Source organism: Rattus norvegicus, chromosome 1 (genome assembly GCF_036323735.1).
Source record: "Rattus norvegicus strain BN/NHsdMcwi chromosome 1, GRCr8, whole genome shotgun sequence".
NCBI lineage: Eukaryota > Metazoa > Chordata > Mammalia > Rodentia > Muridae > Rattus > Rattus norvegicus.
This window is the reverse complement of record NC_086019.1, coordinates 251,073,871-251,086,422: the sequence shown is the minus strand read 5'-3', so window position 1 is coordinate 251,086,422 and position 12,552 is coordinate 251,073,871. Positions and strand designations below refer to the sequence as shown.

The 12,552-nt window shown below is 51.4% G+C and overlaps 1 protein-coding gene across 4 annotated transcripts in view; it reads left to right on the top strand.

Annotated features, from left to right (window-relative positions):
• Positions 1-12,552, top strand: part of Crtac1 (cartilage acidic protein 1) — a 141,958-nt gene that overhangs the window by 96,498 nt on the left and 32,908 nt on the right. For all 4 annotated transcript variants that reach the window (XM_006231385.5, XM_017588738.3, NM_134401.2 and 1 more), the window contains exons 4-5: positions 6,567-6,703; positions 11,755-11,911. In XM_006231385.5, the coding sequence (XP_006231447.1) occupies positions 6,567-6,703; positions 11,755-11,911 (294 nt within the window). The remainder of the gene's footprint in view (positions 1-6,566; positions 6,704-11,754; positions 11,912-12,552) is intronic.

Below are 12,552 nucleotides of genomic sequence, written 5' to 3'. Positions count from 1 at the left end.
TCCTCAGGCCTGAAATGCTTTTCGCAGAGCTCACTCTTCAAGTAAGGCCCCCCCAAGAGGCACCTTATCTTAAATTATGCCCTTACTTCTTTTTTTTTCTTTTTTTTTTTTTTCGGAGCTGGGGATCGAACCCAGGGCCTTGTGCTTGCTAGGCAAGCGCTCTACCGCTGAGCTAAATCCCCAACCCCTATGCCCTTACTTCTTTAACTAGCTTATTGTCCTCGTACCTCTTACCTGAGTCTGGGAGTGGGTTATATGCTAGCTCTGTCCAGTTCTCATACGTTGTCTAGCTCAGCATTGTACTCCAGAACTCAGAGAGGTGCCTGTCAACTTGGTGTCAAATACGGACTCTTGTGTGAAGAGTTGGGTTAAAGGGTGAAAAGAACGTAGTGGTTTGCACCTGCATTTGCTAAATACGCCCTGACAGCACAGGGTGATTCAGTGGCCACAGAAGGCCAGCACCTCCACAGGTGCCCTGAGAGGGAGGTAATAGGCTCCATTCCGGCAGCAAAAGGGCTAGGTGCAGGGGGAGACTGTCATTTGAGAGTTGAAAGTGGGCTTGGGGCAAGGCTTGAGAATTGGAGAGAGAACAGAAGAGAACTAACCAGTCTGAAGAAAGCCAGGTCCTGGAAGCCTACCTGTGCTGAACTGTTCTGGGAAAAGACAAACCAGGGTTTCTGTGGGAACATGCACCAGACAGGAGGGGACAAGAGACTGCTAGGGCCTCCCTCCGCATCTGTGAGCCTGGGACCCCTTAACTTTTAGGCAGATCCATCCTCTGGAATTCCTACCCTGACACACCTGTCCCTGTCACCACCTGCCCCTGACTGGTGTGTGGTAGTGGGTGGGTCAGCACCAACTGTGAACGCAGCACTCACTCTCTTTGTACCCACTCAGTTAAAAAGATGAGCAGTGGACTGGCATGTGCAAGAAGACACCATTGCAGTCCGTGGTCTGGGTGGCTTTCCCTGGAGGTTCCCACGACCACACTAACTCTCTATGACTCTTCTTTGGAGAGTTCACAGCTGTGCTTTTGGGTGTGTCTTGCCTTTCTTTTGAGGGCCTCTGTTTTAGCCCTGTGCTTAAAGCTATATTAAAATATCTATTAACTGCCCCCCTCCCAGCTCTGCTTCACAGACCTCCCCATCTTGCATGCACACAGCGGGTCCTGATCTCAATTCTGCTGTTTGCATTTTAAATATGCTCTGGATATTACTTCACAACAACACACAGAAGGACCCTGCATTCTTTTATGGCTGTATAGTACTCCCACGTATAGATACGCCATTAATTAAATCACTTCTCGATGGGCAAACACTGGTATTGCTTGCATGCAATTCAGGGGGAAGATCAGAAGTTCAGGGCCATCCTTAGCTACATAGTGAATGTAGGGGATAGCCTGGGTTATATGAAACCGTGTTTTCTTTTCTTTTTCTCCTTACAAAGAATGCCACTCAGTGAATGAGCTCATATAACCCCCTGCTTTCCATGATTGCGTGGATATTTTTAAGATAAACTGACAGAAACAGAGTGACCGTGTCAAGGGAATACACACATGAGTACCAGGCTGCCCTCCCTGGGGGCCGCACTTGCCTCGCTGTTTGGGTGTCTGATGCGCAAACACTTGCCAAAGGCTCACTAACAACATTTCATCAACTCTGTTTTCCGTATTTGCCAATCTGATAGGAAAAAATTGATTTCCAAGAGCAGTTTTAATTTTCATTTTTCTTAAATGAGTGAGGCCGGGAATATTTTTATATATTTGACTCTCTTGTCTATGCCTAGCTTTTGCCCATTTTTTTCCCTATTGACTATTGGTCTTTTTTTCTTATTGATTTGGAACACCTCTTTATAAATTAGGAAAATTAGCCCTTTGTCTGAAATACACGTCGTGGTTGGTTTTCCCTGGCTTGTCATTTTTCTTCCGGCCTCGCTCCTAGTGGGTTTTGTAAGATGAGAAACTTTGGTTTTTACAAACTCGGATTTCTAACTCCTCCTTTAGAGCTTCTGGGCTGTGTCACACCTAAGGAGACACTCCGTGTTCTGCAGGGACACTCGTAACCTCCCAGAGAGGAAATGAGGTGTCAGTCACCGTGCTAGAGAGAGAGAGGATCTGGGCAGCCTGCTCTGCCTACACAGCAGATGGGCCATCTGCTCTCTGGAGATGCACCTCTTGCCCAGTTCCTCCTTCAGCCAGGCTGGCTCCAGCTGCAACCAGAGGCCCTGTGCCTCACTACCCATAGTGTGATGCCTGTGCTAGAAGCTTTGGAATTCACTAGACACTCAGAAAAAAAATCAAGCTTTACACAGCGCCTGCTAGCCCGGTACCCACATTGCTGTCTGGAGCTTCCTGTGCCCTGTCAAGTCTGAGATGTGCTTTAATGCACGCCATCTTATTTATTTCTGAAACCCCACCCTTTTCTCAGGCCCTGCAATGGATTCTCGGGTCTCTGCATCCCCGGTCTACTTCCCTTTAGATGCAGAGTCCTGGTCCTCAGCTGCCCGAGCTTAGCTTCTTTGGAAGACGAGCTTAGAAGCTGCACTCCCCATATAGCCTGTGTTGTGCCCCGCCCCATGCGACCATGAGCAGCATGCCCGAAGAGAGACCACCAAAGCAGCACCATAGAGTGTGGGAAAGCTAGTTTTTGTGACACGTGTCTATGCTTTCAGCCCTGAGGAGCCAGGGGGAAGATCAGGAGTTCAGGGTCATCCTTAGCTACATAGTGAATGTAGGGGATAGCCTGGGTTGTATGAGACCGTGTTTTCAAATACAAGGATTGGGCAGTGGGGAGATGAATCAGTAAAGTGCTACTGAGTTCGCTCTTCAGAACTCACATCCATAAGTCAGGTGCAGATGTCACATGCTTGTAATCCCAACTCCGGGACGGTAGAGACAAGTAAATCCCAGTGGTTCACTGGCAGCCAGCCTGCCCTACTAGGCATGCTCTAGGCCAGTAAGAGACCCTGTCTCAAGAGGAAAACAAAGCAAGAACAAGGGGGACAACTCCTGAGGAATGACACCCAATGTTGTACACACACACACACAGAGTTGTCCTTTGACCAGCACCCACACATGCATGCACACATGCACGAAAGCACAGGTAGGAGTACAGGGTCCCAGAGTTCACCACTTTGGTCTTAGCTAAGGACCCAGAGCTTCTCCCACTAGCCTTGTAACACCGGCCGAGAAGGCTTTGCCACATCATGCCAGTTTGGAGCTGGGCGTTGCCATCTGACAGTATCTGTGCAACTTCACATAGAGGAGTGGATACCTGAACCACGGTTTATCTAGGTGGCACGAGTTTTCTTGGGGAGATTCTGGAGGAAGCTAAGGACGATGGTGGGGGAGCACTGGTGGGGGAGCACCAGCAGGGGAGCACTAGCAGGGGAGCATTAGTGGGGGAGCACTGGCAGGGAGCTGGCAGAGTTTACCTCTTCACTCTGGGATAGAGGGAGGGAGAAGAGGGCAGGTATTCCACCAGAGACCATGTGAGTCTGAGTCCATTCTTTTCAAATACAGCCTTTGTCTGGACTAGTTCTTTCTCCCCTGGGGCCATCACTGCTCTGCTGGCTCTCCATTGACTGAGTCTTGTGAGGCATTTGAAACTTAATGTCACAGTTGCCTCCTGGGATGTGGTTTGTTGAGGACTGGCCTGGTCATGCCCTATAATTCCCTGGAGGAAGGGGAAGCACTGGACAGAGAGGCTCTTGTTGTTTGCGGGATTTATCCTGTGTCCGGGCATCATTGGAAGCACTTTACAGACACTAACTAACCTACTCTCATAATAGCCCTGATGGAGAGGCAGCCGTTCCCATTACCCCATTTCGTAGCTAAGAGAGAAGGATAAGTAGGTGACTCCCCACGATCACCCCACAAATGGATGCTGCTGGCTGTCACAAAGCCACTCAGCTGTTTGGTGGTAACCTCCGTGCCTAAAAGTTCCCAGACTCACCTCTGTAACGCTGACCCACGGAGCCCCCCTCCCCTGCCCAGTGGCATCCTTTTCCTGGGCCCCCATTCTTTCAGTCTTTCTCCAGAGCCTCGGGAGAGCCTCTTTCCACTTCCCACCCTGCTGACAGCCCCTCCTCTTTCTGAGCTCTGGCCCACTTTAGTGTGGGACCCTGGACCAAAACAAAGTGCAGCTACAAGGAGCCAGGAGGTGAGGCCCACCTCAGCACTGACTTGGGCCAGGGGCCAATGCTGGGTGTTTATTGCCTGTGCCATCGACCTGCACAGCTCGCTGTTTATCTGTCTTCCTGACACACCTAATTACCCAGGTTGCAGCTGCCAGCGCATTTGCTCTTCCTAAATCACAGGCTCCCAACCCTCCTGTCGCCCAGGCCTCTGGGCCTCTGCCTACAGAGGGGCCGCCATTGATTTTGCCGTTCCCGTTTATGATCTACAAGGCTCCACATCGCTGTTGCACATTTTACCTTAATTAGTTTATTCTTCTGGGCACCTCCGGTGAGCCCAGAAGGCATAGTACCAGCGAGAGGGATAGACCCGAATTCTTTGGCTACCGAAGCCCCGCTCAGACTTCAGCACCCTAGACAGCGACTAGCGAAGCCAGAGACCGTTTAACTCTTGGACAGCCTCCAAAGGAGGGCTCCACCGCGAAGGACATCTGGGAAAGGCTGCGCTCAGTAAAATTAAGCAGACAATTTGTTGCAATCTTTTCAAATTTTTAATAATTTGATAACTATTGAGAGGCCTAGAAAATTGGGCTGGTATGCAATCTTTCCCAAGCTTGGAGGGTCATGGAATTCTCATCCAGGCTACTCACTCACAGGAACCAGGGTTCGACCTGACCAGGCTTTGGTGGGCCGTATTTGATATCATTTCAGGACATGGGTAGGAAAGTTAAGGGAGCCCCAATGTGAATGCGACAGACAAGGGATACTCTCTGCTGGGGAAGGCTGGAGCTCTGCGGGGACTGTCTTAAGAAGCCCCCAGGGATCTGCGAGCAACAACAGGCCGGCTACCACCTCACACAGCCATAGTGATGGCACCTTACAGCACAAGTCACTTTCCACAGATCTGAATCAAGAACACTTCAGAAGCCTCCAGCACTCTTTCTTTTAAGTTTGTGGGAAATTCACTACATAACAAAACCTGTCCTGGTCTGATGTGTGAGTTATTTATAAGCTTTATTTATCCCACTGAGTGTGAATATTCATGTTTCATTGCAGAATTATTAATGTGTTTAATTATGGGGTGCCGCCCCCAGTCCCTGCTGGGGGTGTTATATAATCAACACTGTTCGTGCCATGCTACCTTCTTAGAAGATGAAGAAACATCGAGGTCTTTAAACACATTAGGCCCCTAGGGATTTCAGCCGAGGGGCTCTGTCCCTGCAGGGATGATGCAAAGCTGTCACCCTGCTCTCTCGCCCTGTCTGACCTGTGACCGAGCTGTGTGTGCGTGTTCTCACAGTTGCCACGGTCACACCATGAGCAAGGACAGCCATTGCGTGTCATTCTCGGATAAGCAAAGTGAAGCTGGAGAAGGATTAAGAACTTAACACCACCTCCGACTATACACACACCCGTGTGTGTACACGCACATTCGGACACGCACACACACATGCACACACACAGAAACACATAGATACCACACACACACCACATCGGCCCTCCCAAGGCAGAGCATCTTTAGACCTGTATCTGTGACTCCTCAGAAACCTCCACCTCCACGACCGCAGTCAGTCTCCCTGCTCCTCACACGGTGTTCTTCTGAGTGAGCCACCTGGTGGGTTGTGCACACGATGCTGCCGCCGCTGCACACATCCCACATGCGTGCACACTCCCATCACACATCCTCGACAAACACTTGTGTATGTTCTTGCACACCCACTCTCAGTCTCCCACCAGTGCACACTTGCCCCCCCCATGGATTCTCCCACACTTGGCTACGTGCATTCTCACGCTCACACTGGCACATCCATCCCGGACGCTCCGACTTTCACACTCAGCACCCACTCGTTCTCCCCCATTCATTCTCGCTTGCACACCTCAGCCCTGCACATGGGTCCATTCTTACGCCACGGTCACACTCACTCTAGCACACTTGCATTCGAGGCCACACTCTCAGAATCACGGACTGTGAACTGGGGATCTGGCGTCTGGCGAGTGAGTGTTCAGGAGAGGGAAGTAATCCCCACCTAATAAGAGCTACCCTTGGGGGACACTGCGATGAGCAGTTTCCAGCCTCTCAGCTGTTGCTCAGAACAAACTTGAATGTGGCTACTGTCGTCCCCACGTACAGATAAGAAAACTGAATCTCGGTTGCAACCTGCCCACAGTCCAGAATCTAGGTCTAATGGAGACTGGGACTCTTGTTCAGCCTATAGGCTGTCTCCCTCAGCCTGAGCCTCTCTTCTGGGAACAGCTCAAGTCAAATCCTCAGCTGGAAACAGAAAAGAGCTTGGCCTGCAGAGCGCCTCCCCGCCTTTAACCACCCGACACCTTCGGCCCCAGCCTCCTTATAGCAAATGTCAAGGGACAGAACCAGAGACTCCCTGTGTCCTGTCCACTGCCCTCCAGCCATCCTTGCCTCCTCTCCCCAGGTGTGGCCACGTACACAGACAAGTTGTTCAAATTTCGAAATAACCGGTGGGAAGACATCCTGAGTGATGACATCAACGTGGCCCGTGGAGTGGCCAGCCTCTTTGCAGGACGCTCAGTGGCCTGCGTGGACAGAATGGTAAGTGCCGGGGCCCATGAGGACCTGGGAGGAAGCAGAGGGTCCAAGGCTGTCCCACCTCGGACACTACGTCACTCACATCGTTCTCTTGTGCATCCTCCCAGTGACCTTCGTCAAGGGGTAAGAGTTATCATCCTCATGAATACTGTATTCTGGGGGGAAGGCTGGCACTCTCCTTAGAGCAGCGGCTTAACTGGGGAACCAAAACAAGATCAGTAGCGTGTCTAAGACATGAAGCAAAGTCTAGTACTAAATGGGGTGCTCATTCATTCATTCATTCATTCAATTAAATGCTTCAGTGAGCTGGGCATTGAGTCACATGACGCTGTACATATTTTTATAATACCGAAGATGGGGCAGGGGAGCTCGAAGGTGGTCAAGGCGGGGTTACCTGAATGTTCTAGAACCATAGTTCATCAATGGTTCCACCGATACCTTCCTCCTACTTCCTACCCAGCGGCGTCCAACCCAGAACATGGGCAAGCATGGCTGCTCTCTGTGCCTGTAGCTGGGTCCCAGCAGCCCTACCACAGACAGAGACCTCTGAGGAAGTGATTTGTCTACCCTGTCACCTGCTCCCCTGCCACCCACCTGCTTGGCTCTGTAATCACGGCAGCAGCGGGGGCACAGCACTGCCCCGCACCACAGTTGTGGGGCTGAAGGGGTGGGCTCCAAGAGATGGCACAGAGGGATTGGGGATTCAGCGTGAATGTTCGCAGCAGGGGCCTCCAGGCCTAAGGAGAAGGCAGGTGCCAGGTATAAATATTTATTTCTTAACAAGCTGGTGCTGGGAAGAGAAGCCAAGCTGGGCTGTGAAGCCACATTTAGCCCTGACCTGAATCCATGCCACCTGGACTCCTGCCTGGTGGGAGGGGACAGTGAGGCCGGTCTGAACAGCCTTGGGATGTGAAGGGCCATAGGAGTCAGGTCTGGTCACAGCTGGGGATCTTGTCCACACTCCTCCTGTTCCCCACCTCCCTCGTCCTAACCTCCCACGCTGGTTGAAGAAGGAAGGATGTTCTCCCAGAACTGGAGGGAGGAGCTGGAAGTTCATCACAGAGATGCACTCTATGTCCTTGAAAGGTCATCCGCACACTGGCATTTACCCACGGGACAAAAGCACTGTGGGGAAGGCAGAAGGGAGAGGGCGTGGCCCCTCTGCACAGTGGGCGGTGCTCGGAAGCTCTGCTCCCAGCCTGGCCTCACTGCACCGTCTGAGGCCTTGGAGAACTGGAAGAGGCCTTTCAGTGGGTCACCACCAGGGAAACAGGTGCTTTCTGAGTCCCGCTACTACCTTGTCCATTCGTGTGTCCTACGAATTGTACGGATTGAGCTGGGAGGCCAAGGGCGGTGCAGAGACTAGAAGACAGGAATGCGGTGTGGTCTAGAAAACACAAAAAGCAATGGAAAAGGACAAAAGGCAAAAACAGCCGGCCCTTGCGCAGCCAACCATGCACCGGAGCCCACGCCACAGGCCCCTTCTTTCTGAATCCTCACAATAAGCCCATGGGGTACAAGCTACCATTATCACCTTTTACAGATATGGAAATTAAGGCTCGAAGCAATTAAACAACTTGACCTTGGTCACAGAATAAATGCAGGCACAGCTGGGAATTGAACTCTGTCTGCCTGAGAGCAGAGCTCACCCCTCTTCACTGCCCTGCTATGCTGGCTCTGGGTACATGATAATAGACAGGCTTTCCTGAAGCCCCTCCCCCTTCAAGCCATCTTCACTTACCCCCACAACCCCCACCTAGGGGTGCTTGGGCTTGCTGGTTACTGGTTCTCAGAGTGTGGACCCCAGACTATTGTTGGCACAAACACTGTTAGGAGTGACGATTCAGAGGCTATGGGGATGACTGCTAGCTGCACAAGCATAAGGACCTGAGTTCAAATCCCAAGATGCCATGTGAAAAGTCAGGTGTGGTTCTGCAAGTGCTTGTGATTCTGGTGTTGTGGGGGTTAGAGACAGGAGGATCACTCAGCTTGTGGACCACCAGCCAAGTTCCAGCTTCAGTAAGAAACCGTGTCTCAGGAGAATATGGTGGTCCATGTAGAGTGAGACACCATGAACAGGCCCTGCCTGCTGTATCCCCCGGACCAACTGAATCAGGAATAAAATCAGGGATAAAACTGGTCACAGTTCGACTCCTGGGGACCAGCAAGGGTTATGATGTGCTGAGGTGAGCGTGTCCCTGCCCAGCCACACGTCCCTTATGCCCTGCTTCAAATGGAGAGCAGCTCCTGCCCTCAGCTCCAGCTGACCCATCACTCACTCACCTTCCGAGATCGAGCTCAAAGCTGATCCCTTACAAGAAGCGTTCCCTGGTCAATAACGATTATGCCTCGTGTTTATATAGCATTTTTATCTTCCCAGAGGCCTTTCGCATACGTTGTCTCATTCTAGCGTCTCAGACCCTGCTAGGAAGCAGGGGCCTGCCAGGAAGCAGGGTGGTCCCCATTCAGGACGGGCAGGAGGCAGCCTGCAGACCTTGATGAATGTGCCCAGAGCTAAAGAGTGATTCGGGGGGCTGGGGGATTTAGCTCAGTGGTAGAGCGCTTACCTAGGAAGCGCAAGGCCCTGGGTTCGGTCCCCAGCTCCGAAAAAAAGAACCAAAAAAAAAAAAAAAAAAAAAAAAAGAGTGATTCGGGGCCTGAGGCTAGACCAGGACTAGGCTAGTAGCCTCTGACCGGTGCTTTTCAGGGACTAGAGTCACTAGTCAGCAGCAGCAGCAGCATGCTCTGGGAATCTGTTTCCCTCTTCCATTTCTTGGTTGTACTGGGCTTTGAACCGAGGGCCTCCTTCATGCTAGGCAATAACTGTGCCCCCTGAGCTGTAGCCTCAGCAGCACCCGAGAGTCCGTTAGAGATGCACACACCACAGGCCCATTCCGGATCCTTTGAAACAGAAGCTGTAGGAACTGGGCCCAGAGTCTGTGCTTAACAAGTCCTCCAGGTGATTCTGCTAGCTCTAGACTCCGCATCTGGAAACACCTCTGCACCTTCCTCTAGACCCGGAGCTCCAGAAACACCTCCTGAAACTGCCTCACCGCCTTAGAATTACTGTGGTCAAGTTCACATGTGAGTTTCTGCAATCTCCTATGGCTATAATAAGTCTGTGTTTATCTGCTTCGTCACCCTGATGGATTAAAGTAAGGATCTGGGTATAACTGAATTATATAAATCTCCCGATTTGTGGCAGAGTGCACTTCAGCCCATGTGGATTTAATTGTCCATTTGCTGATGAGCTTGCTAAGCAGGGGTGGAGTAAGGGATGGCTCAGCCTGGGGCACCTTCCCCTTTGGCCCTCTTTTTTCTTCTTCATCTAATCACACACACACACACACACACACACACACACACACACACACACACACACATCCAGCACCTGGGGTGGGTAAGAATGAGAACCTTCCAAAGTTTTCCTCTATTGAGAAACCGATGGGTCATAAAGCATCCCAAATTTCAGTGTGCCTAAGTGTCCTATGGGGTCTTATTAAAATATAGATTCTTGCAAGCAGGTCTGAGGTGGGCCCTGGGGATCTTTAGTTCTAATACTGGCTCCCAGATGGCATCAGGGTGCCTCTCCAGGGGCCACGTTGAGCAGTGGGAGTTATAAAGTCCCTGATACCCGGGTTGAGATTCATTATCCCAAAGAGAAGAGGCAGCGAGGTCTTCAGCAACAGCCTCCCAGTCTCCAACTCCATCCCCTAACACTTCCTGCCTCGTGTCTTACCTTCTGGTGACACCAAACCAGCCATGCTTTCCGAGAACCCACCATTTCCCTGTCTCTGCCCAGAAGGTTCTTCCCCTCCACTTCGCTGGCTCGGACCCCTCTTAGAAAACCTTCCCTAAAGTTGGGATAGCGAGGTGCCTGCCTCCAGGCTGCCAGCCAGAAACCCTGCATCTTGCATCCACCATGCACTTGGGTGGTTTTGACACCTCTGTGTCCCCCAGAAACTCAAAGTGTCTTTCCCTGTCACCCACACTCGAGTGTCTCTGGATCAACTCCCCCGGCCCCAGAGAAAATGATCCTAAGAAGGTATGGAGTGAGGACCCTGGCCGTCCTGACTGAGATGCCGCAGGATAAGAGAACAAGGCAGACAGAAGTCAGTGAGGATGACAGCATCCCCTTGTTACCTCAAGCTCAGCTCATTCTCTTTCCACTCCGTCTGTCCTTCCACTCTAGACTCTAAGCCATCTGAGGACAGGATCTGTGGGTTCAAAATTTATCGAGGAACACCGTGTAGTCGGTGAGAGCTGGAGAAATGCCTTCTGGACAGACGTGATGAGGAGATAATAGGAAGAGCTGGAAACAGATTTAGAAACTGTGTGTATCTCCTGGGAAGAAGGAAGCATCCACTGGAGAAATAACACCATCATAATAACGGGCATAAAGGAATCTTATCTGTCGGGTTTGGACTTCCAAGAATGGCTACTGAAGGAAAAGCCAGCGCCCAGGGCTTCTCTGAGATTCAAAGGAAAAAGAGAGAGAGAGAGAGAGAGACAGTATTATAAAGGCCAAAACAGTGAAATATCTCCTCTTGGTAATATGGGATGGGAGTGGAAGGCGGACAGAAGACCCTGAGAGTGTGTACCTTTCCTGAGAGGAGGAGAGGGAGCAGGCTCAGGAATTTGCTTGTCATCTTGGCTGGAGTGGGCTTGAATGGGAGCGAGAGAGACGGAGAATAATAGGAACTGGTAGATCAATCAATCAGCAAATATTTATTGAGCAGCTACCCTGGCTGGCAGCTGGAGCGAGCTCAGCTGGAGGGAGGCACATTAGAAAATTGTCTATAAAAAGGTGGTTGTGGGGGAGAGGGAGAGATGTGTTCTTCTGGAACAGGGTGGAACAAGCAGGGCTGCTTTGTTGTCTGGCTTGGGAGGGGGGCGTCATTCGCATGCAGCCTTTGTGATGAACACCTCTCGGGGTTGTAGCTGCACAGACTTCAGCCCACTGATAAAGCTGTGATCCCTGGGGTGGGGACAACTTCTGGGGAAGCCAGGACTAACATGGGGCTTCTCACCCTCCTCCTCCCCTTCTTCCTCAGGGCTCCGGACGATATTCTATCTACATAGCGAACTATGCCTATGGTGATGTGGGGCCTGATGCCCTCATCGAAATGGACCCTGAGGCCAGTGACCTGTCCCGGGGGATCCTAGCACTCAGGGACGTGGCTGCTGAGGCTGGGGTCAGCAAGTACACAGGTATGCCGAGTTTATGGAGGCTGCTAGTAGAAGGGCTGGGGCTGGGATTCAGGGTCCCACAGAGCTGTGTCTAATCCATCAGCAACCAGGAGGACAGAGAATGTTAATAATCCCTGAGCAGGGAGGAAGACATCTTCCCTTCCCACCATGTATGCTGCCCCTCCAAGGGGAGGTGAGATCCCTGGCAAGCATGAGCTTGGTGGGTGTGGGGACAGGCATAAAGTGAAAGGAAAAGAACGCCATGTCATCCTGTCCCAGGAACCTCTTGCCCCCTCCCCTGCTGTAACCCCAGTGATGGTGAGTGAGCAGATTGCGTTTGAGAAATCTGACAGATCACAGGAGCTGAGATTTAAAGCTTTCTTTATTGCCCAACAGCAGATGAAATTATTTACTTACACATAAGCGGCCAGGAATTGAGCGCTAAGTCCCTAAGCTCCGGCTGGGTCCCGTCTCGGATAACTGAGCTCAAAGAATTGTGTTCTTGTTCCAAACCCTCTCCCGCACTTTTTTATGGAAGGTGCGCTCCCCCCTCAACTTTCTGGATGAGGGACCTATTGTCAGAGCCTCTGACAGGAGCTCTTTCTAGGGAAGGCTGTTTTTCTAATTCCAGCAGGGCTGCTGACTAAACTCTGATAATCTGC